Genomic DNA, 24954 nt, shown 5'->3' with positions numbered 1-24954 from the left:
TCCTACATCTGAGAGGCCCGCCTCTCGCCTTAGGAGCTGAGTACCATAGGCTGGCCAGCCTGCGCACGGCACTCCGATTGGAAGCGGCGACTTTCCGTCAATCATTTTCTCTCTGTCAGACTCCACTCCACCCTCACGCCCCTGCCTTTCCTGGTGGACAAAGGAGGGTGAAGTTGCCTCAATTCTGGAGAGCACGTCTATAGACCGGGCACGGGCATCTATCATGACCTAGGCTGCGAACCTCCTCCAGTGAAGAGAGGAATAGGCTCGAACCTTCGATTGGGTCCAGAGAGATGTCAGTCAAGGGATAGGCGGGTGCAATAGCAATCCGACGCACAGTATTGGTGGAGATACGAAGCCGACGGAATGGGGGCGGAACGGTCGGAGAGGACCGGCTTCGCTTGATTGGGCCATAAAGGAGGCAGTGCCGCCCTCCGTACTCCGGATTGGCTGAACGTGAGCCGCACCCCCCTCTCGCCGGCAACCTTGGGTACGAGAAGTGGCCTGGACTCGCCCCCGTTAGCCGCTGGTGCGGGTGCGGTGGGAACGACGGCAGAAGGGGGTCTGGGTTCCGGGTCAGATCCGACGTAGATCCGGGAGTGGCGCGCACCTTCTGTACGGTGAGGGAACACGAGTGGGCTGCGGGAGAGAGGGGTCCGGCGCCCAGCGAGCGAATAAAGCTCCGCAACCGGAAGTGTCTTCAGAGCCGCGTCGCACCCGGAAGTGTGGCAAGAGAGCAGCCACACCCGGAAGTGTGATGCTTCCGCGGCTACGGGAAGTAATGGTACCTGGTCAATTGAGATACGGAGTTAAAACAGGTGTCTATATATCTTTATTTCCAGAGGCTCGGTAGAGCCTCCCTTTTCGGAAAGTGTTGGAGGTTGCAAGTATGTGGTCGTGTTTTTGAATGTCTCATCCTGTTGAAACGCGAGGGGAAACGAGCCCCAGGAGTGTGTACAAGGGGGCCAGGTTCAGTAACAGCTTTTAAGAAGTTTCTTTTGCTGTGGGTCACTCTCCATTCCCCTCCCCCCACAGGGATGTGCAGATGGAGGCCGGAGGAGGCACTGCTGCCCCAGCCCCCGGGGACGCGGAGGACTTGGAGGAGATGCGGTTCCCCAGTGAGGAGGCTAGAGACGGTGGAGGGATTTGCAGGGACCTACCCGGTACTGGAGATGCGAGCGTGGAGAAAACAGGTATGCATTCCCTTCACTGGGGTCTTGGAAGGAATCCCTAGGGGGTGTTATTGTTGGGGGAGGTCCATGGGGGACAAGAGGGGAGCCTTTTGGGACTCGGGGAAGTAGTTTAAACCATAGCTTGGGTCAGTGGGAAGTCATTGTGTACTCACGTTGTAGTTTAAATCATTGAGGAGTGAAAAAGAAATCAGTGGGTGTCAATGGATGTTCACTGGGGAGTTGGTAAGAATTTAGGTAATTGAAGAATCAGAAAGGGATCCGTTGAGGTTAGAGAGGGGCACTGGGGATTTAGGATGTTTAGGTCAGTGAATGACCAAAGAAAAGTTAATATGGTCAAAGGGGGACTATATAGAAGTCAGTCCCCTTTTGACCCCTTTGGGGTCTTTAAATCATTGAGGTGGGAAAGGGGATCAGTGGGGGCCAGTGGGCGCTCTGAGTATTTACATCATTGAGGAGTTGATGGTAGTTGTTGGAGGGAGTCTTTAAAGAACCAGATCTTAGTGGACGTTAATGATGATCATTGATGGGGAGACAGTGGACATCAATGAAATTATCTGGAGAGTCAGAGGACCAGTAGGAAGATCTTTGAAGACTCTGGTGTATGTGTAAAGGTATAGCGTGGAGGGTCAGCGGAAGTCATTGCGGAATGAGTGCTCATTGACCACTTTGGAATTAGTGGATGTTAATGGGGTCATTGGGAAGGATCAGTACACATCACTGAAAATCAGTAATTGGGGGGGTCGTCTTTGAGAACTTGTTGGCAAGTATTGGGAGTAGGTACTTGGGGACTGTCAATGAGAAAATGAGGGAATATGAGGTCATTGGGATTTTATGAGGAAAGTATTGATACATAGTTGCCAGTGGATAACACTGGTTGTCACTGGGGATCAGTAGACATCAATTACAATAAATGGGAGGGTAGTCAGTAGAGGGCAATGAAATTGTGGATTTCATTGGTGAATGTTAATGATGGTCATGGCGAAGGGCAATAGAGGTCATTAAAGTCCTGTGTGTTAGTGGATGTTACGGTGGTTATTGTAGGGTGGGGAGTGGATATCAGTGAGAATAAAGGGGAGTCATATCAATGGGAATAAAAGTCAGGGGAGTCAGTGGAGGTCATTGGAAGTCTTGGATGTTAGTGGAGGTTAATGGTGGTCATTCTTGGGAATGCAGTGGACATGGAGTAGATTAAATTGTGGGTCGGGGCAGTCATTGAAGGTCATTGAAGACCCAGGTATTAGTGACGTTAATGTGGGGTCATTGGAATGTTAGTGAACAGCAGTGGGAATGAATAGGGGGTGAGGGGCGTCCTAAAGATCCGGATGTTAGTGGATAATCATGGCAGAATTTGGATTAGCGATCATCATCAAGACTGGGAGTCAATGGGGTCATTAGGATCAGTGGACATCAGTGAGAATAAATAAGGGGTTAGGGTAGTGAGGGGCACATTCAAAGACACAGATGTTAATAGACATAATGGTAGCTATTGAGGGGTGAGTAGATACCAGGAAAATAAATGAGGGGTCAGAGATTAATAGGGGAATCATTGAAGATGAAGATACTGATAATCATTCAGAGGCAGAGGGGTGCTTTGAAGACTTGGGAATGGCAGTTATTGAAAGGGGAATAGTTAGTCTGTAGGGACATAAAGGGTTCAGTAATGACAGTGAGATGGGATTACTGGAGTTTTAGGGGGATCGTTGAAACCTAAGTGTTAGTGGATTTCATTGAGGGGCAGAGGAGACACCTGGAGGTCTGTGTCAGCAGCAGGGGGTCATTGCAGGGCTGGTAGGGATTTGGTGGGTCTGTGGGCATATGGGGTTAGTGGGAGTCCACGGGCAGATGACTCACCAGGGCCTCCCTTTCAGGATCCGAGACCAAGAACCAGCCACCCGGCCTGCTGCTCCAGCCCGAGGCTCCGTCATGCACCTATGGGCTCTGGGGTCCGGGAGCCTCTGAGAACAGTCCCGTGGGTGGCCCTGAGAGTGGCTCAGGGGGCCAGGGCGGGGACCCCAGTGACGAGGACTGGCGCAGCAAGCGGAAGCACGTGTTCGTGCTGAGTGAGGCCGGCAAGCCCATCTACTCACGGTACGGTAGCGTGGAGGCATTGTCGACTACCATGGGTGTGATGACAGCCCTCGTGTCCTTCGTGCAGAGTGCAGGAGATGCCATTCGCGCCATCTATGCTGGTGAGCAAAGGGGCAGGAGGCCGAACAGGTGACGGTGACTGGGGCTATGGCTGTCTGTCTGGCAGTAGGTCTTTCTGGCTGGCTGGCTGCCTGGGGGACTATCCAGCTAGTTAGGAGTGAGTCAGTGTGTGTGGAGGCTGGCCAGGCGTCTGTCTGTCCAAGGGGTCTGTCTGTCTGTTGGCCCTGCTGGGTTCTGAGTGATTAACTCACTGGGATCTAAGTAACTGGCTGGATATTTCCTTCTTGCCTGAGAGGGTGAGTTTGGGGGCTGCGTGGCTGAGTTGGTGTCTTTCTAGCTCTGTTAGTCCTTGCCGCATCTTCCTCACTCCATGCTGTGTGCCTGATTCCCTGACCATCCCATCGTGTCTCTGCAAATGTCCAAACTCCCCCAGTTTGTCCTTACCTTAGTGCTGTGTCCCTAGAGTGACCGTGTGGGCTTGCACCAGGAGTGTATGCCTTCCGGGGAGGGGTGGAAGAGTCCCACCTGACCCCGTCTTGTCACACTGACGCATCTCTACCCCCTGCCCCTTCCCTCCCCCAGAGGACCACAAGCTGGTGTTCCTACAGCAGGGCCCACTGCTGCTGGTGGCCGTGTCAAGGACTCCTCAGTCAGCAGCCCAGCTGCGGGGGGAGCTCATGGCCGTGCACGCACAGATCGTGAGCACCCTGACGCGCGCCAGCGTGGCCCGCATCTTCGCGCGCAAGCAGAACTACGACCTCCGCCGCCTGCTGGCCGGCTCGGAGCGCACTCTAGACCGGCTTCTGGACAGTGTGGAGCGGGACCCGGGTGCCCTGCTGCTGGGCGCCGTGCGCTGCGTCCCTCTCGCTCGCCCGCTGCGGGACGCGCTGGGTGCGCTGCTCCGACGTTGCACGGCGCCTGGCCTGGCCCTCTCGGTGCTGGCGGTTGGCGGTCGCCTGGTGACAGCAGCCCAGGAGCGGACTGTGCTGGCCGAGTGCCGGCTGGACCCAGCCGACCTGCAGTTGCTGCTGGACTGGGTGGGGGCACCGGCCTTTGCGGCGGGCGAGGCCTGGGCGCCTGTGTGCCTGCCCCGCTTCAACCCCGATGGTTTCTTCTACGCCTACGTGGCCCGCCTGGACGCCATGCCTGTCTGCCTGCTGCTGCTCGGCACCGACCCCGAGGCCTTCCACGACATGGCCACCTGCCGGCGCCTGGTCGAGGACGGCATGCACTCCCTTGGGGCCATGCGCACCCTCAGGGAGGCTGCCAGCTTCTCCAGCACCCCATCGGCCAGTGCCTCGGCCTACAGTGTGCAGGCTGTGGAGGCCGCCGGCCTCCGGCACTTCCTCTATAAGCCGCTGGACATCCCCGACCATCACCGCCAGCTGCCCCAGTTTACCAGGTGGGCCCCTACCCTGCGGGCAAGTGGCCCGGTGGGAAGGCTTATCTAACTGGAAGGTTCGGCAACTCATAGCCATGAGTCTGGCGAGAGAGCCAGCCATGCTCTAGAGAGATGCAATAGAATGGGCCTGCCCGATGCGGGAGGCTCAGCCAACAACCTCGAGAAACCCCCTGTTCTAATGGAGAGGAGGGTCCCAGGACTCAAGGAGTCCCCGAGTTTGATGGGGAGCTTTGGCCCTGAGAAGCCTCCAGTCTAATGGGGGAGGCTCAGCTCCTAACTTAACTGAACTCCCTAGACTGAGGGGAGATAGGCCAGCCAAGAAAGCCCTAGACTGACCTTGTCCCCCACCCCCGTCCATCACTGCAGCCCCGAGCTGGAGGCCCCGTACAGCAGAGAGGAGGAGCGACAGCGCCTGTCCGACCTGTACCACCGCCTGCACGCGCGCCTCCATAACACCTCGCGGCCCCTGCGCCTCATTTACCACGTGGCTGAGAAGGAGACGCTGCTGGCCTGGGTGAGTTGAGTGGGGGGCTCTGAAGGAGTTAATTGCCCCACTTCAAGCCTTCTTTCCCTCCCCTGTATCCCCTCCAGCTGTGACGGCCTCCTTCAGGTGCACCACGCCTTGGCCTGGGCTGCGGTCTTGCCTGCAGAAGTGTCCTGGCCACTCCGTGTGTCTGTGAAACCCAGCAGCTGCAGTGTCCAGAACCTTTAGTTCCATCATTCTGTTGACCGTTCCCTCGGTCAACAGTAACCATCTGGTAAATACCAGAGAAACAACCAGTAGAGAGTCTGGTGGTTTTTTGGGTTTTTTTCCGGAAAAACAAATTTATTTTTAAAATTTTAAAATTAGTGAAAACATTTAAAATGTTCTAAGTAGCAATAACTGTCTCTATCAGTCAATACAAGTATGAAAATTGCTAGTAGAAATATGAAAAGACGCATACTGTTTCAGGTGAAATTGAAATACAAAGTTTTCTGAATTTCATTCAGTAACGTTTTTCCAGATATTAGGATCTTCTGCCATCATGTGGAAATTTTTGAAATTACACTTACACAAAAAATTCCTGTATCTGACTGTAGTATTGCAGTCAATACTAGAAGGAATAAATGAATCCAGTTGTAAACGAGGTAAATATTCTTAGAATTCAGTGAAAATTACCGTGCACAGTTGCTCCTAGTTTCTGTCTTCTTCCAGAGAGATGGTGTTCATTGTAGCTTAAGGAAACTGCATGACAGACACTCAACTTCTTTTTCTGTTTCCAAGATTCTCAGCAGTTATGCCTAGGGCTCTCCCAGTTCATGATCTTAAATTTCTTAAATACTTTTTAATTATTATCTCTTTCCATTCTTAGGCACTTAAAACACAAAAGTGCCAAATCTGAATTTGTTCTTCACATCAAACAGAAATTAAGTTTTCTTCTTTTTAGACACATGCATTGACACTTGTGGACAAGCCAGCAGTCTGCAGTAGAGTGTCCACTGGTTAGCCACCAGCAGAGTGTCTCTGACTTTCAAGAGGCCCCGTTATCCACCATCACTGTGCTCGCCGATTTCCCATGAGCCCCGCCCGCGTGTCTGCAGGTACCAGTTGAGCTTTGACTCCATGAGTTCCCAGCACTCTTGAACACTACAGGCTTGGTCCCCTGCTGTGCCTTCCACCTGGGGTATCCTTCCCTGGGGTCTCTTCAGGGCTCCTGTCCTCACTTCCTATGGGTCTATTCAAGGTCAGCTTCAGGGAGTTTGGTCACGTGACTCCACTGGAAATGGCACTTTCCCCTAGATTCTGCTATTTAGTGCATATTTATTAAACCATTTATTTGCATGCCTGTTATGTATCAGGCATTGTTCTAGGCTGAGAATATTATTTAATTAAAATTTCTTTAGCTTTCATTTTCAAGCAATTTTAGACTTACAGAGAAGTTGCAAAAAGTTACTTTAAATAGGTCCTTCACGTAGTTTCTCCAGATGTTAATATAACCACAGGAACTCATTAAATCAGGGAATTAACATCAGTACAATCACATCTTATCCACAGACTTCATTCAGACTTCACCACTTGTCCCGCTAATGTCCTTTTACTGGTCCAGAATCCAGTCCAGGATCGCATATTAGATTTATTTATTGTGTCTCCCTAGTCTCGTTTATTCTGGAACATTTCCTCAGTCTTATTTTTGTCTTTTATGACTTTTAGAAAGTACCAGCCAGTTAGTTTGTAGAATGTCCCTCAAGTTGGGTTTTTCTAATATTTCATCAAGACTAAATTGAGGTCATGCATTTTGGGCAAGCATATCACAGAAGTGATGTGTCCTTTTCTGCTTCATATCAGGAGGACCACAATGTCACTGTGTCCCATTGATGATGTTAACTTCGATCACTTCATTAAGGTGGTATCTGCCAGGTTTCTCCACTTTAAAGTTAGGTTTTTTTGCCCATTGTAATTAGTAAATACCTTGTGATTATGTCAATGTCCTCTTTTCACCATATTTTCATCCACGAATTTTAATATCCATTAATGATTTTTGCCTTTGACAGTTGTTTCTCTGGTATTTACCAGATGGTTACTTTTCTAACTCCATCATAACTTCATTTATTGGTTGAGATTCTACTGTATGGAAGAACTTTCCCTGCTCCTATTTATTTGTTGAATTTTGAATTTTATATTATGGAATTTTCTTGAATTCAGTGGGCTAAAATCTTTTCCTTTCACTTATTTTTGTGCTCAAATTGTCTCTGAGTTAGCCAGCAGGAGCCATGATTTAGCCAGACTGGCCCCTGTATCTTTTTGACACATCTGCATGACTGCTTAAGCACTTCTTACTTTCTGGCACAAGATATTCCAAGCTCATTTTGTACTTTCTCTGTGCCAGTCCTGAAATTGGCCATCTGTCCAATGAGCCCTTGTACCTTTCAGTGGAGGACGGTATTTCAAAAACAAGATCTGGTAGGCCCAGGATTTTAAATCCGGTGGTCAGGAAATGACATCTCCGTGGAAGGGGAGGTCACAGGTCGTGTGGGTATCTCCAGGAACAGTACACCTGGCAGAGGGAAAGGACTGTGCAAATGCCATGAGGTGAGGCTGAGCCTGGTCATGTTTGAGGAACAGCAAGGAGAGGCTAGAGTGGCTGGAACAGAGAGAGCAAGGGGGAGAGCAGAGAGAGGTGATGCGGAAAGGTGCTGGTGACCTGGTCAGGTTAAGCCTCTCAGGTTGGTGTGAAGATTAAAGTGAGTTAATCCTCCTATTCTGCCCAGGCTACAGATGATAGAAACAGGTGTGTGGAGCTTAGAACAGGACTTCGTATACAACCATCGCTCATTAAATGTTAAGCACTGTCGTCGTCATCCCCAGTGCACAGACAAGTGAACTGAGGTCCAGAGAGTGTACATACACACACACACAGAGCCAGCATCACCCAGCTGAAGCCACCAGCTCTCGCTGATCCCTTGGCCCACTCGTGATACAATAGCGTCAGCTTACGCGCTTTAGCCCAGTGACCAGGCAGCGCCAAGGAGGAGCTGCTGCCAGGTGCACCTTCCAAGCGGGACAGGTATGGGGCTAGGGTGGGGTGGACAGCACCGGGCATGGCCAGCTCCGGCCCAGCTGACCCTGTCTCCTCTCAAACCCCCAGGTGACCTCCAAATTTGAGCTGTACACCTGCCTCAGCCCCCTGGTGACCAAGGCAGGTGCCATCCTCGTAGTGACCAAACTCCTGCGTTGGGTGAAGAAAGAGGAGGATCGTCTCTTCATTCGTTACCCACCCAAGTACTCCACACCCCCGGCAGCCCCAGCTGCCTCCACGGACCAAGCTTCCCATAACGGCCTGTTTACTGCATCTTGAGAGGCAGAGCTCCCAGACTGGGCCGTGTGGGCCGGGGTGTGGCGGGCGGGGGGGGGGTTGCTGGTGGTGGTGTCTGTGGCTGGTCCCTGTCTCCCCGGGCAATGGAGCAAGATCTGGGGGGCTGCCCACACATGAGAGATGGGTGGCAGCGTGACGGCACACAGGTGAGCCGGCTGCTTCCCCGGCCCCCTCCTGCCCCTTCACCTCTGGGGAAATCCTTAGGACTCCCTCTTCCCCTCCCTCTGCCACGCCTCCTTCACTTGCATGATGTTCCAGCCTCTGTCAGGGACCGTCTCCTCCAGTCCTGGCCACCACACCCTCTGTCCTGCATCAGGGGTCTGCCTCCCGCATGGGATCTCAGCCCTGAGGGTCCAGGGCTGGCCAGGGTCTCCTTGGGTGGCCCACGGGGGTTCTGGAGTTGGAACGCAGGACCAGCCTGTGCCCAGAAACGGCCTGAAGATATTTTAAAGAAAAAAACTGCACATAAAAAGCCTAAAACCGATCCCCATAAGGACATTTCCTTTGCGCTTCATGTACTTCATCTTTACCCAGTCAAAAATGACCCCCATCAGTGTTGGCTGCTGCTAACATTAATAAGATGGTCTCTAGCGTCTGCCTGTCTGTGTAACCTGGGGCAAAGCACCTGACTTCACATGGTAGCTGAGATCCAGAATTTTTACATAGATCCACTTACCTTCCACGGCTCATTCTACTCACTCATGAAATGCAGATACCTAACCTCTCATAGGCTGTTAAGTGAGGATTCGTGAACGAAAAGGGACTCAACGCTTGCATACCACCACACGGCGCATGGATGTTTGTCCCAGACTTGCACAACCTGCACGACACAAGCATCCTAGAGAGGGAGCTAGCGACACCTGCCTGTAATTTCCATGCGTGCACGCAGCACTCACTCGCCAATGACCAAGACCCTAGTTTTGCCCTTCTTTTCTCTAACCTGGAGTTGCAGGACACCACGCGGGCGCGCCAACTGTCGCTCGGGGGCTCTGGGCTGTCCCCTCCCGGGAGCGGAAAGCCCATCGCTCCTCACCCTGGTCAACGGACGCACAGAGACGCACTAGGCGCGTGCGCTCTGCACAGCCTATCCGCCCTCGCGTGATTTTTTTTTTTTTTTAAACCAATCATCGTCCAAAGCGCAGTCGCGCCAGCCGTGCGTGCGTTGGAAAATGGCGGGGAAGTTGGAGCCTTCGGAAGTGGCGCCGCTGGAAGTCCTTGAGGAGGCTGAAGGTAGTGAGGGCAAGTGGGCCTCTGGCAGCCAGGGTAGAAGGAAGGGAGGCTTCGTCCCCTTACAATAATGAAATATTGATAGCAGTACTTAAGGAAGAAAAATTGTAAGCCTTTTATTAAAAAAAAAAAAATGCTCTCAACAAAGCGCAGGTAAATAACATGTATATTCTCAAAAGCTCGATTAACTGTTGTCAACTTTATTGGCTATATTGCTTATTTATTTTAAAGTAAACAATAGACTAAATACTTAAGTATGCATCTCTTCAAACAAAAGAGGGGTGGATGGTCTCACAGAACCCACTCAACTGCTGCCATAGCTAAGAAAATTAACAGTAATTCCCCAATATCATCATTTCACACCCAGCCCATATCACACTTTGCATGGACTCTTAAATCTTAATTGTGAATGGCCACTCCCACAGACGGCTTCTTTGGAGAAAATTCTCCAGGGCATTTTGTTGATATTGACACCCTACACCCCAGTGAGAGGAAAGACAAAATTTTCCTAGAGGGAGCTGGAAATTTAGGTCTAGCCAAAAGAAGAAAATCTCCCAAGACAATGATCTCCTGTTAGCCACTAGCATTTTTTTTAATTATAGAAATTTTCAAAATGTACCAAAGCACAGAAAATAGCATGATGAATGCCCATGTACCCATCACTCTGTATCAACTGTTTCGACTCTTGGCCCTCCTTTCATTTATCTCTGACCACCTTTCCTACTCTTTAAACCATCATATTAATAAACACATTGGATTGCATCTTTCCAGTTATATCTATGCAGATGACAACAATAATTATGCACTTGTATATTGTCTCTCTTAGGATGTGAACTTCATCAGAACAGACCATTTGTTGCCGTTTCCCCAGCACCTGAAACAGTGCCTGCTTGGCATATAGTAGGTGCTCAGTAATTTTTTTACTGCATGAATAATGAAATAACTAACACCGAGAGCTCTCTTAGATTTTGGCCTCACATTGAGTGCAAGCTTTCAACAAGAAATAAGACAGATGCCAATAAATCTTCCTTATTAAGCACTTAGTATAGCTGCCACTGTGCTTAAAAAAAAAAAAAAAGACTATTATTATCAAATTTTTTTAAAAAAGGAAGTTATGGTTAACTTCACCAGCAATGGAGAAAGTTGAAAAGCATATCAAGTTACCATTTCTAACCCATCAAAATTAGCTTTAGAAACGTATATCTGGTATTTTCATATCTCCAGTCACCATGCTTGGTAATCTTAGAATACGCAGGTGTGTGTGTGGACCAAGCAGGGTCATTGGAATGTTGCTGATGGAAGCGAAACACAGGAGCAATCACGGAAATGACTAAATTTAGGTATATCCATGCGTTATGGAATGCCTGTATAATGGACATTTTTTCTTAAGAGACAGGAAAAAATAATTAAATTCCAATTTAATTTAATTAATTAAAATTAAAAGGAGAAGATGGTGATTCATTAACAGACAGTGAGCTTCAAAAGAGATCATATGCTTACGAGAGAAAAGCAAGTTGGGATTAATAAAAAGAAAAAAAAAAAAGAAGAGGCAATTCAACTACAGCCCTATGTGTGCTGCTTAGAAAAATGTCTGAAGGCTAAAGGCCTAACTGGTGACTCTCAACAAAGGACTTGGATTTTGGGGGCTGTGTAGAGGTGGAAGCATTTTTGTAATTTTTTAAAAAAGAAAATGTAAGTAGTGCTAAATAATATTAAAATATAAGAGGAAAAATGCTGAATGGCATCTGATGATCATACATTAATATTGGTCAATATTAACATCTCTGTTTTGATGGTTATACTGCAGTTACCTGGTAGAGTCCCCTTATAAATAGCAAATATATACTGGAATATTAAGAAATAATGGGTCATGATGCCTGCAATTTATGTGCAGTAATGCTCACAAATGGGAAATCTGATACAAGGGCAAATAGCACTGTGGCCTGTTTCTACAACTTTTATGTATTCAATACATCTGAAATTATTTCACAATAAAGTGTTTCAAAGGGGTTCATGCTCTTAGGCTTTGTTTTGTCACACTGATTTTTTTAAACTTTTGTCAAGATGTTAGCTGGACTATTTGCAAGATTTACTGATCGCCTATGATCTTACTGCGTGACTAGGACTAGGAATGCAGAGGATCATGTGGTAGTTCTATTTTTAGTTTTTTAAGGAACCTCCGGACTGTTCTCCTTAGTGGCTGTACCAATTTACATTCCCATCAACAGTGCAGGAGGGTTCCCTTTTCTCCACACCCTCGCCAGCATTTATTGTTTGTAGATTTTTGGATGACGGTCATTCTGACTGGTGTGAGGTTTTGATTTGCATTTCTCTGATAGTGATGTTGAGCATCTTTTTGTGTGCTTTTTGGCCATCTGTATGTCTTCTTTGGAGAAATGTGTATTTAGATCTTCTGCCCGTTTTTGATTGTGGTTTGTTTGTTTTTTTTTTATATTGAGCTGCATGAGCTGTTTGTATATTTTGGAGATTAATCCCTTGTCAGTTGTTTCATTTGTAAATATTTTCTCCCATTCTGAGGGCATATACCAGAGAAAACCATAATTCTAAAAGATACATGTGCCCCAATGTTCACTATTTACAATAGCTAGGACATGGAAGCAACCTAAGTGTCCATCAACAGAAGAATGGATAAAGAAGATGTGGTACATATATAAAATGGAATATTAGCCATAAAAAAGGACAAAATAATGCCATTTGCAGCAATAGGGATGGATCTAGAGATTGTGATACTGAGTGAAGTAAGTCAGACACAGAAAGACAAGTATTGTATGATATTGCTTATATGTGGAATCTTAAAGGGTACAAATGGGTACAAATTTACAAAACAGAAGTAGAGTCATGGATGTAGAAAACAAACTTGTGGTTACCAGGGGATAAGGGTGGGAGGAGGGATAAACTGGGAGATTGGGGTTGACATATACACACTACTATATATAAAATAGATAACTAATAAGAACCTGCTGTATAGCACAGGAAACTCTATTCTATACTCTGTAATGGCCTACATGGAAAAAGAATCTTAAAAAAAAAAAAAAAGAGTGGGTATATGTATATGTATAACTGATTCACTTTGCTGTACACCTGAAACTAACACAACGTTGTAAATCAACTATACTGCAATAAAAAAATAAATGCAGTGGAGAGGAAAAACACAGATGGAGCTTTCACAGAAATGGTTCAACAAGCCAGCTGTGAAAGACATATGGGGACAATCAGGGGAAACCACATATGTTGTGGGCATTTTATGATATAAATGATCCGATGATTAGTGATGATTGCTAATCTTGTCAGTGTGACTATAGGATTGGACTCATCTAAGAAAATGTCTTCTAGTAGTTGAGACTTTCTTTTTTTTTAGTTGAGACTCAATGAAGTATCTAGGGATGAAATGTCATGAAGTCTGGGGCTTGCTTGAAAATGCTTTAGCACAAGAAAAACATAGCTGAAGCAAATACGTTTTTTTCGGCTGAAGCAAATATTAATGATTGCCAGATCTGGACAATGAGTAAACTGGAGTTCATCATGGTATCCTCTCTACTTTCATGTGCGTTTGGAAATTTTCATAATATTAAAAACAAAACAAGTAATCACAAATATGTCCCTTCGTTATTAAAGTAGATTTAAGTTTTTTTGTTTCATTCCAAATGTTAAGAATATTTAAAGAACTTAAAAGTCTCCAGAGGAGACATACCAACCAATGCTACCAGAGAAAAGCAATGAGATGTATGCAAAATTAAATTAATACGTACCAATTTTAAAAGATCTCAGGCAAGACAAAAAGATGTAAAGAAAGTGAACATACCACCAAACATTTCAACAAAATTTAATAAGCCTAGGTCAAGAAGCCCTGATTTTTTTTTTCCCCCGAGGCTCGTGGGATCTTAGTTTCCTGATCAGGGATCAAACCCAGGTCCCGGCAGTGAGAGAGCTGAGTCCTAACCACTGGACCTCCAGGGAATTCCCAAGAACCCCTGATTTACAACGTGAGTTTTAATGGCTGCAAAGAATTTTATCCTCTGAATGTGCTGTAGTCAACTAAGGTATCTTTAAGTTGCTTCCGTCTTTTAAGATTATGAACAATGGAACAGTCTTGCCCACCATCCTTAATTATTTCCTTAAAATGTCTAGAGGTGGAATTTCTGATCCAGAGGAGTTGAGTAAGTTTTTAATATTTACTACCAGAAAGTTTGAAATGAAATGCTGTTTTTGCCTATCCCATTGGCAAAAGTGACAAAGGTTGAAGTTTCCTTTTTTTTGTTTTTTTTTCCTGTTGGGATTGAGGGGAGCAGAATCCTTCACAGATGCTCTTATGTTCTTCCATCAGGAGGCTTATAATATCCAGTTGTCTTTTGTGGATGTTAGCAGCCATTAGTAAACCATTTCCTAGACCCATCAGTTCTTTAAGAATTTGCAAATTGTGGCCTATAATGATTTTAAAGAAATTCATATGAAATTGTTCTGTCCTACTGCATTGCTTAAAACTTCGTACTGATTTTGAACAGCAGTAGCAGCAAAAGTGCATCCCCCTTCTCTCACACCTGAATTTCATTAAAGGGATGTCTGTGGTGTTCTTTGACCTCTCAGGAAGAAATGGCCATTAGGGGTCCTGATTCATCTAGCACACACCATCAACCCTAGAGACACAAGACGGGGTCCTGGGAGTTCCTTGGTGGTCCAGTGGTTAGGACTCCATGCTTTCACTGCCAAGGGCCTGGGTTCAATCCCTGGTCAAGGAACTAAAATTCCACAAACCGTGTGGTGCAGCCAAAAAAAAAAAAAAAGGACAGGGGTCCTGCAGGGACCCTGCTCTCGCTGGAAAGCTGCCCCTCAGCCTATCTTTGGTTCAGCCCAGGGGTGTCCTCAGAACCCAGTGAGGCTTTCTTCCTCCCTGCCCAGATTAGCTTGGACCTTTCCTCAGTCCTCTCTCACTGTCACTGGATGCTGTAATTCTGATTTTCATCTCCACAGGTGAGACCAAGTCTTCAAAGAAGACTGAAGAGTTGCTGGAAATGGTGAAGAAGCTGCAGAAAGGTCATGTGTCTCCTCGTGTCTGAGGCTTAGCCTGAGGTTTTGAGTCAGGAAGATGTGGTTCAAACCCACCCCCTCAACTCACAACCTTGGGAAATTATCCCATTGCACTTCCTCCCTCTTATACAATTTAATTCTTTAAACCAAAAACACAACTTCAAAATTCAAGAAGTATAAAGGGATGGAAAACCCTACCCTCCAACACTCATTTGCATGCATGCACACACACACAGACACACACACACACACACTCACACACACACCAGCCATCCATTTCCCTGACCCATAGGCCAGCAGCAACTATTTTTAAATTCTTAGGTATTTTTCTAGACATTTAAAATAATACATTCTTGGGTGTGTATTCTTTGCCCTCCTTTTTTACATACAAATGGCAATGCAAACAGCTTTGCACCTTGCTTTGCTTGTTGATGGGAGACTGGGAGCCAGCCAGGATCCAGTACCCACAACAGGGCTGGGGCAGAGTTCTGGCCGTGTTTGAGGTTGGATCCCCCCCAGTCCATCAGCAGCTTAAAATACTACAATCCACTGGTCTGTTCCAAATAAAGGGGAACCTCCCCTTCCCCTGACTCTGCGGCCACATGCAAAAGTACATTGGAGCTGCTGCCTAGGCTAACTTAGGTAGAGGCGTTGCGTGACTGAAAATGCAGTGACTCTGCCCGTCTCCAGTAAAACAAAGACCCCAGGGATTTGTATCATAATCAGCACCTCGGAGAGCACGCAGTCACCTGGAAGTCACAGGAGATGAAGTTGGTGGCCTCTGAAAATCCAGAACTTGAGCTTAACTCCAGAGTGTCTCACAGGCTGGTAGTAAGACCCAGCGAGGGTTGGGCAGATTTTTATCTCAACTCTGTGCTTCCAACCTTGAAACCAGAGAGGGACGAGGAGAGCTTCCCCATACGGAGCGCTGGAATTCGGACTGTGGGAAGTTAGCGGTGACGCCTTAAAGAGACAGTTGATCTCCCTGTCAATGGAGAACTTGATGGCTGTCAAAATGAAAAGTGGCATTTTCCCCATATCTCCTATGAGGCCAGCACCAGAGTCCAGGTGGACAGAAGCGACAACCCACCCCGCCAGGCTTTTCTTGGGGGGGCGGGGGGGTCTCCCTTGTCTGCCACCACATTCAGATTCCCATGTAGAAGCCTCTACCACGTCCCAGGAGGCCCTGGGCGATCTGCCACTCCCACTTGCCCGCTTGGCCTCCAGCTGCTCTCCACTAGCTCACTAGGGCCACACGAGCCACAGCAGGCCGCTTGGCCATATATTTTGGGCATGCGCCTCACTCAGCCCCACTGTGGGGGCTTCGCACTCATTGTCCTTCTGTCTGGCGTGTCCCCCACTCCACACTCGCCACCCCACAGAACTGCAGGGCTGCCTTCCTTCACGTCACTGGGGGCCTCTCCACATCTCAAGAGGCACCTTCTACCCTTTCATTCTTCAGCCCCTTGCTTCACTTTATTTCCCTTCCTGGCGCTTCCTGCCACCAGCACTGACATCATGAATCTTTGTTTAGTGTCCATCTCTCCCACCCAGAACGCAAGCCCTGCAAGGGTTTCTTACAGAGCCTGGGTCACGGCGCACACTCAATGAGTGCTGACCCACAGCAGCAGAGACACAGTGGCGACGCCCGCCCCCCCCCCCCCCCCTTCTGCCTTAGACACACAGGCATCTGCCCTCTCCGGCTCAATCTTTCTTTCCTTCTGCAGAGGGAAGCCTGGAGCCACAGGTCGAGGACCTGATTAACCGGATTAATGAGCTTCAGCAAGGTAAGCTCCGGACGCAAGACGGCCAGCTGCCCAAGAGGGACCTGGGCTTTGAAAGCCTCCACTTCCTCATCTGTGAGATCCAGGCCCCTCCAGGTTGTCTGAAGCTGAGTGTGCAGTGTCATGGTCTGTGAGAGAATAGCAAGGCTAGAGGCTGCACTCACACCGTGTCTTCTTCCCTTTTTTGACCCAGCAAAGAAGAAATCCGGCGAGGAACTGGGAGAAGCCCAAGCTCTCTGGGAGGCCCTGCGTAGGGACCTGGACTCCTGTAAGTGGGACCAGAAGAGGGACCCAGCGATCTCATGACCAGTGCTGACGTTCCCGTGTGCACCTCAGGGTCTGCGCAAGGGCTGTTCCCTCCACCTGAGAGGCGCTCATCCTACATAATCCGCATTGCCTCATGCTGTCTCGAGTCGCCTTTCAGCTCTCAGCTGAAACTTCACCCCAACAGGTCTACCTTGATGGCCCCCTCTAAAAATAGAATACCACCTTCTCTCACTCCCCGGCCTGATTTATTTCTTCACAGCCTTTATTTCTACTTGACATGGTGTACTTTTGTATTTCTCATCATCTCTACCCTCAGTATAAACCACAGGCATCCTACACAAGGGAACCCTGCAGTCCTTCACCCCTTCGGCACTTACAGGGAATGTGCGCCCCGAGCGGGAAAAGCTGCATCAGGATGGTCCCCAGCGGGAGATGGGTGCACGGCTGGTGAGGAGGTGCCTCTCCTCCCCTGAGGCCGCATCACATCTTCTGTGTGACCTTGGGCCTTCCCTTTGCATGAAGTTGCAGTCAGGGCACAGGGTGAGTCCCCTGGAGACTCAAAGTGTCATTGTGTTTTCCAGTGAATGGAGAGAAAGTGCACCTGGAGGAGGTTTTGAGCAAAAAGCAAGGTATTTACCAGCTGCTTCGTCCTCATTATTCTACCCCATCACCCTACAAATGCCTGAAGTTCTCAGACAGCCAGAGGAATCCCCCCGACACCTGAGTCAGGGTGCTTCCCTCTCTGCTCAGATCTCTCCCTTGGCTGCCATCTGACTCGGAGTAAGCACTGAAGTCCCTCAGTGCCCTACAATGCCCAGCATGATGTGAGGCCCCTTGCTTCTACCCAACCCTGACTTCTCAAGAGCTCTCACAAAGCCCCTTGGTTCCTCTCCCCACAGAGGCACTGAGGACCCTCCAGCTGCACTGCCAAAGGAAGGGAAGTGAGGCTCAGAGGTAAGAGGTCCTGCCCAGCTCTTCCCTGCCTTATTCCCCAGCCTGAAGGAGGAGTGGGCAAGAGCTAGGGAAAATAAATCTTGGACACACACGCCTCATTTCCCCTTTCTATAAAATCGAGTAGCTAGACAAGAGACACCCCTGCTCATCATTAATATTAAGTGGTGGTGTTAAAATGAACTCATTTAATCATTCATTGCTAGTTTCTTTATCAAATAAATTTCATCCATTGGTATTATTCTAAGTCTTCCCCTATTGGTTAGCTAGCTCTTCTGCCATCCATTCATTTGTTTATCTGTCTACTCATTTATGACCCCAGCCACCCATTTACCCAGCCGTCCATCTACCCAGCCGTCCATCTACCCACCCATCCACCCCCTGTCCCACTCATCCATCTATACATCTATCCAACTATCCAACTCTTCATCCAGACAGCCATTATCTCTCCAGCCTTCCATCTAATCATCTTTCACCCATCCAATCATTCATTCATCTTCTCTCCACCTTTCCAATCATCCATTTAACTGTTCATTTCTTTACCCAACCATCCATCCAGACAGCTATCCATCCTTGTGACAATCTTTCCTTTATTTCTCCATCCATCCATCATCCCTGCACTCATCAGTTCTCTAACCAGACATCGTCTCTCCAGCCTGCCACTCACCCGTCCAGTTCACTGTCCATCCAGCCATCTATCCATCTATCTCTCCATCCTTTGAACCTTTACATTCTTGTGACCAGAAGTCTCAAATGCCGGCACATCATGGTTTTAATAATGTGGGAAAACTTGATGATAGATAGTTAAAGTGTATATATGCTTAACCACACCACACCTCCCACTGTCTGGTGAGCAGCTTATGTTCGTTTATCAACTACTCCTCGCAATGACAGTACCACCATCTTACATATGAGGGAACTGAGACCCAGAGAGGTTAACTAACTTGTCCAAGGTCACAGCGGAATAGCAGATCCACGCCTCAATCTAGGACTTTTTAATTTATGAAACTAAACTACTGCACCCTTCACAGAGGTTTCTTGGGAAGGCATGGTTTGATGGGGGACAGAATGGACAGGGTGATAGTGTCGAGAGAGGCCCATAAAGGTTCACATTTGCTCAGAGGAAAGGAGGAGAGGACTCCCAGCCCGTCTCCTGCTGGAAGGAGTGGGGGCTCATTCAGAGAGTATAACTGAGGGTTCTCTTTCCTTTCCCAGGAAGTACATGTTGGCGGAGCACATGGAGCACATTTCTATCCGTAACTCTCAGATCACAGAGAGTCAAGGACAGAGGAAGCCGGGGTAACCCTGGGTCTAGGGCCTGGGGTGGCGTGGTGTGGGGCATGGGAGTGGGGGTTGCATGAGGGAGAGTTTGTTGGAAGTGGTGCTGTTGGAAGCAAGGCTTGCAGGAAAAAGCCCATAAAGGGGCTCCTAGCAAGGGAGCACCAGGCAAAGATCTGAAGGCCTATGAATGAGAAACCCCCGGACTGGGCCAGGCTGCGTGTCAGTCCTAGCGTGTGTTTTCTCATTCCTGGATGTCGGCCCCTAGGTTGCACGTGGAAGAACGGCTGGAGGATTTGACAGGCCAGCACAAGGACCCCTGGGAGTTCCACGTGAGCCATTATCATTGCCTCAACCAAAGCCACTCCTCCCCTGGCTTCAGTGTCTCTGCTCATCAGCCCAGGGCCCACCTACTGCTCAGGCCCAATGCCGAGGGGTAGTCCTTGATTCCTTTCTTCCTCTCACCTCCTCAACTCAGTCCTTCAGCTTCTACCTTAAACCCAACCACCTCTCACCATCCCCCGCTGCCACACCCAGCATCCATTGCCCAGAGTGTTGCAGGAGCCATTGCTGATCTTGCTTCCCTCCTGCTTGCCTAGAGTGCCTATCTTGCAGTGGCAAATGGGAACTCTGAACCAGACACGGTCAGGGCATTCCTTCGCTCAGCCAGTGTCTCTGGATGTGTCCAGCAGCATTCCAAAGGGGCCAAGTCTTTGCTGCCCCCAAGTTGGTTAGGAGCAAGGAGATGCATACCCAGACTCTAAACAAGAAAATAAGTAGATAGATCATGTAACGCCAGTGGGGAAGTCCTCTCTGAGCAGGTGTCATCTGAACACAGACATGAGGGAGGGAAGTAAGTGAGGAAGCCATGCGGGTATCTGAGTGCAAATGTCCCTGGGAGGCTGAACTGTGCCTGGGGTCTTTGAGGAAGAGCAAACAGTGGGGCTGGGGGATGAGAGAGTGAGAAGAGATGAGGTTTAAGGTACACGGGGACGTGGGGAGTGATTGAGGGGGCAAGCATCTCTGCCAGCGCCCGGCCACAGCAGAAGCTGCACACTGAATTAACGGATAGCTGAATGAATGAATGAATGAACGCCCTAATTCAAGTAAGGACTTTCCGAGAGGCGCGAAGGAGGAGGGGCCAGGAGGACAGCTGGACGGACAGGGGTCCTCTCTCTCTTCACAGATGCTGAAGCAGCGACTGGCCTGGGAGATCCGTGCCCTGCAGAGCAGCAAGGAGCAGCTGCTCACCGAAGGTGGGACTCCTGCGCGGGGTGGGGTCGGAGCCGGGGCGGCCGGCGGGAGTTCCCGGCCCCGCCCATGACGCCCCGCCCACCCGCAGAGAGGCAGGCGCGGGCCAAGCTGGAGACGGTGGAGCGGCGGCTGCGCTCGCCGCCCGAGGTCCAGAGCGCCCCGGCAGAGAAAGACGGGTAAGAGGGGAGAGGAGGAGGGGAGGGGCCGAGGTCCGCCCCGCCAACACCTCCCCTTCTGCCCCTCCCAGAAGGGCGGGGCCTCCGCGGGCTGGGCTCTCCTCCCGCCGGGGCTTCTCTGCAGTCTTCGGGGCTCAGTGTCTCAGCGGCTTCCTCCCTGTGCCCCCTACACACTCCCCCTCTCTTCCTCCTCTCCTCTGCCCCTTCTCCGCAGGCTGAAGGCGGAGCTGGAGAAACTCGGGGGGCAGGTCCCCGCCCAGAACCAGACCACCCCAGAGGACCGGGCCGGAGAGGTAGAGAGCCCGGGATGGAGGCCAGACGGGCCGAGACAGAGCGGGCGGGATGTCCCCGGAGCCCCTCTGAGAGGGGGGTGTGCGGGTGCAGGGCGTCCTCGGGGGGGGCGGGGACAGGGAAAGGGCGGCGCGGGCCAGCGTGGGCGGGCGCCAGGGTCCCAGAGCCTGACTCCCAGCCCCCGCAGGCCGGCCCCCAGCTCCCCAGCGAGGGCGACCTGGCGCCGCCGGCGGAGCTGGCCCTGACGCCCCCCTAGGCCAGTAGGACCCACCCGGCCCCACCTTCCTTCAAGGCCCGCCCGGAAATAAAGGCGACGTTTGCGGACCATCTTCCAACTCTCCGGCTGAGCCTGTGCCACAGGAGCTATTGGGGGTGGGGGTCGTGCCCTTCCTCTCTCCGGGAGAAGGGGGAGTGGTTCAGGAAGTCTGGGCGGGGCCTCGCCGCACTCCGCCCACCAGTCCCCTGGCCGGCTCAGGCCGCAGGAGCTCAGTAAACGCTCCCGACAGCTCAGTGACTGGGTGGGTGTCAAGACCACTCCATCTCCACGGCCTCATCTCGGGTTCCTGAACCGTCTGTTTTACCAGTAAGGGCTAGAAGGGACGTGTTAGAAACCCGCTGCAGGTCCTGTCGGTCTCCTGTGGTTCAGAGTAAAATCCCAGCCTCCCAGAGTCCCTGCATTACCCGCAGACTCTCTCGGACCTGCTCGCCTACCTGGCCTCGCCTCTCACACCCTCACACGTTTGCTTCAAGCCACACAGCTGATTTTCCACCCTTCTCCAAGCACCTTGTCATCTCAGGGCCTTTGCCCTGATGTGTCGTCATCTGGGGTGCCCTTACCCCAGTCTCCTCGGACTGCAGGGCTGTTAAGGATGTCAGCTACTCAGGAGGCTGGCCTGGGGGACCCAGTTCCAAAGGGCACCTTGCCACCCGCTAAGCATGTGTGGGTTAAACAAGCATTTGCTGAATGTCTGCTTGTGTACCAGGCACTATTGTAGGCCCCGGATTTTAAGTAGCAGGGTCAGGGAGGATCTCACTGAGGTAGTGGTGCCTGAGCAGGGAGGTGAGGGGGCAGGCGAGGGAGTGAGCCCTGTAGGTGTCTGGGCGAAGGTGCACTGGGCAGAGGGGATGGCGCCTGCAAGGGCTGTGGAGGGGACTGCGTTTGTCCAGTGTGAGGAGCATCTGGAGGAGGCCAGTGGGGTGGAGCAGAGTGGGGTGACGAGGCACGGGATAGAATGTTGGTCCTGGAAGGGGGACCCCTTCCAGGGCCCGAGAGCGGGCTCTTGTCCAACACTTGGAAATGAATTGTCCGAGGAGACACACGTGCTGACAAAGCAAGAGACTTTATTGGGAAGGGGCGCCTGGGTGCAGAGCAGCGGGGTAAGGGAACCCAGGAGAACTGCTCTGCCACATGGCTCACAGACTCAGGTTTTATGGTGATGGGGTTAGTTTCCGGGTTGTCTCTGGCCAATCATTCTGATTCAGGGTCCTTCCTGGTCTCCCTTTGACCTTTCCCGAATTCTTCTGGTTGGCGGTAGCTTGTTAGTTCTGCATTCCTTACCAGGACCTCCTGTTGTAAGATAACTCCTACAAGTGGTTACTCTTGGGCCTGGCCAGGGCAGGCGGTTTCAGTCAGTGATTCCCTTAACAATATGAGAGACTTCCTGGGGACCCAGGCAAGATGGCCCTTGTCTGTCTAGTCTGTTCTTCTCAGAACAGAACCTGGCATATAGTAAACACTCAGTAGAATGTTAGCTATCACTAATTACTATGATGATTTATTATTATTCCCAATCCATCTGTGAAGGAAACTCAGATGCATGAATCACTTAGAATGGAGGCCTATAATCCATTAAGTATTTAATAAATCATTCATATCATTTATTATTATTATTACTATTATTATTATTCCCAGGCTACAGATGAGAAACACCAGGGTGTATATTTCTCTTAGAACAGAGAGTTTCATGCAAAAAATATTCAATAAATGCTACCTATCGTTTATTATTCTCATTACTATTCTTGTTATTCCCAATCTAGAGATGAGGAAAATTGAGGCAGTGAAAGTATACAGTAAGTCCACGATAAACGTTGGGTCTCACCGTTGTTGCTATTATTATCCCAAGTCCACAGACAAGGCCCAGAAGGCTTTAATCCCTGTACCATGGCTCATACCAGGTCCAGCTGACCCCAGGCCTGGGTCCTGATCCCCTACCCCACTGACACTGCCTGCATGCCTTAGACCACTGTCCAGGGATCTTTAGGGAACTTAAATGTTCTCTTCTCTATGTCACACAAATGGAGACAGCCTGGCTATACAGTGTGATACACAAGGCGATGGTTGGTGCACAGGACTGCCTCTCCCAGACTGAACTCTCTGGAAGTGGAGACTGACCCGACCCCGCTTGTAGAATACTCACATCTCAAAAGGCACTGGGAAAGAATGCCAGTTCCACCACCAAGGGCTCTTGTTTCCTAAATTCAGAGGTTTTACAAATATCTGCAAGCCTTTTGAGATAATAGGGAATGTTTGGGGCTTGGTAAAAAGAATAGGTGCGCTTTGAATTGTTTCTAGAGCCACATGTCTGATCTAGTAAAGACCAGATTTGTAAGACAAGTACATTTTTTAATTCCTCAAAAGATTGGGGCCCACCTGAATAATATGGAGGTTGACCCACTCACCCAACTACATTATCCTCAGTTTGCTTCTTTATATCAGGGAGAAGATTTTCCACTAAGATGGAAATCAAAAGATTCCTATGTTCTAGATTTAGAGCTATGTGTCTTTGGAATGTTATAGTAAATCCTTCCACAACGGCTTCAGAATGTTTTTCCCCCCGGTGGGTACATAGTTTTATCTTAGGTTGAAGGAGAAAGCCTAAAAAAAAAGTTCTTATCAGGTTCTGAATATCAGTTTCCAACTTGGCCAACTTCTGACCAGAGAGCTACTTTTAAAAAGAATCCTTTCAGATATCTTGTCAGGCTTCAGCCGAGAAAAACAGTAAATATTCCTGGCAGTATTGAACAACCGCTTGGATGTGTAGGGGTGGAAAATTTTCCGCCTTCTTCCCTTCTAAGTTCTTTGGCTGGTCTAATAATTAAATTGATACGAGAGATTAACAGGAGAAACAAACATTTATGGAGCCCTGTAAAGATATGAAGGCTCAAAAGACAGCCAAGTAACAACATCCCATATAATACCTGAGCTAAGAAAAGGGTTAGGGGGTCTGATGATACCAAGGGGAGGAAGGTCATTCACAGGAAGGCAGAGGAGATGTTCAGAAAACAAAGATTGCCTGGTTAGGCACATAAGTTTCTTAGGTGAAATTGAAACCACACACCTCAGATGTGACTCAGACCAGACCAGAACTCAGGCTGGGTCTTGAACCCATGGACTGAGACTTGAACCCACTGTCTTTTAATTGAAGTCGCACACCTGGTCTCAGGACTTAATGAAGCTCAAGTTCTTTGTCTTATCATAGAAAGAATTCAGTGAGAGGCAAAATGATAGGTAAGAAGTGGATTTGTTTAGAGAGATACACATTCCATAGACAGAAAGCAGTCCGTCTCAAAAGGTGAGAGTGGCCCCGAAATATGGGGTGGTTAGTTTTTGTGGTCTGGGTAATTTCATGGCTAACAAGTGGAAGGTTTATTCCAATGATTTTGGGGAAAGAGCGGGGATTTCCAGGAATTGGGCCACCAACCACTTTTTGGCCTTTTATGGTCGGCCTCGGAATGGTCATGGCACCTGTGGGTGTGTCATTTAGCATATGCTAATGTATTACAGTGAGCTTATAATGAGGCTCAAGGTCCACTGGACATCAAATCTTCCACCATCTTGGACCTAGTTGGTTCTAAACAGTTTATGTCATATCCTCAACAGCTATGTCATTCTTTTAAAGGTTGTGCCCTGCCGCCTTCCCTCCTGTTTCAAAATGATATCTCTGATAATAGTTTTCTTCCTAGTATAGGCCTTCTTTCCAATGTAAATTAGGCAGTTGAAGGGAAGGTAAAGAGCTTTTCCTGAATCTGCTGGGTTCTTGGTTGCCTTTAGCTCAAAAAATAATCCTCATGTGTAAGTGGCAT

General features: G+C 49.1%; 2 protein-coding genes across 7 annotated transcripts; both read left to right on the top strand.

Annotated features, from left to right (window-relative positions):
• Positions 1 to 110: 110 nt before the first annotated feature.
• On the top strand, positions 111 to 11843 carry MON1B (MON1 homolog B, secretory trafficking associated). Of its 5 annotated transcripts, XR_009006155.1 has the most exons (7): positions 657 to 818; positions 1036 to 1193; positions 3062 to 3382; positions 3924 to 4743; positions 5110 to 5257; positions 8370 to 9827; positions 10651 to 11843. XR_009006155.1 is itself a non-coding variant. In XM_057534728.1 (6 exons), the coding sequence occupies exons 2-6, from the start codon at positions 1046 to 1048 to the stop codon at positions 8577 to 8579; spliced, it is 1647 nt and encodes a 548-aa protein (XP_057390711.1). In that variant the 5' UTR covers positions 111 to 490; positions 1036 to 1045; the 3' UTR covers positions 8580 to 11843. The 5 variants fall into 5 exon arrangements, 4 of the variants coding, with proteins under 4 accessions (XP_057390711.1, XP_057390709.1, XP_057390708.1 ...); XM_057534728.1 differs by lacking the exon at positions 657 to 818 and adding an exon at positions 111 to 490 and having other exon boundaries at positions 8370 to 11843; XM_057534726.1 differs by lacking the exon at positions 657 to 818 and adding an exon at positions 486 to 620 and having other exon boundaries at positions 8370 to 11843.
• On the top strand, positions 9767 to 20673 carry SYCE1L (synaptonemal complex central element protein 1 like). 2 transcript variants are annotated; one of them, XM_057534729.1, is made up of 9 exons: positions 9767 to 9827; positions 14814 to 14876; positions 16598 to 16657; positions 16848 to 16922; positions 17503 to 17550; positions 17821 to 17875; positions 19419 to 19482; positions 20337 to 20406; positions 20493 to 20673. In XM_057534729.1, exons 1-9 carry the CDS (start codon positions 9767 to 9769, stop codon positions 20582 to 20584), a joined length of 588 nt encoding a protein of 195 aa, XP_057390712.1. In that variant the 3' UTR covers positions 20585 to 20673. The 2 variants fall into 2 exon arrangements, 1 of the variants encoding a protein (XP_057390712.1); XR_009006156.1 differs by lacking the exons at positions 9767 to 9827; positions 14814 to 14876; positions 19419 to 19482 and adding an exon at positions 19088 to 19171 and having other exon boundaries at positions 16596 to 16657; positions 16848 to 17368.
• The last annotated feature ends 4281 nt before the right edge of the window (positions 20674 to 24954 follow it).

The sequence above is a fragment of the Balaenoptera acutorostrata genome, chromosome 19 (assembly GCF_949987535.1).
Source record: "Balaenoptera acutorostrata chromosome 19, mBalAcu1.1, whole genome shotgun sequence".
NCBI classification, from domain to species: Eukaryota; Metazoa; Chordata; class Mammalia; order Artiodactyla; family Balaenopteridae; genus Balaenoptera; species Balaenoptera acutorostrata.
The sequence above is the reverse complement of the archived record's forward strand: the minus strand, read 5'-3'. Positions and strand labels throughout refer to the sequence as shown.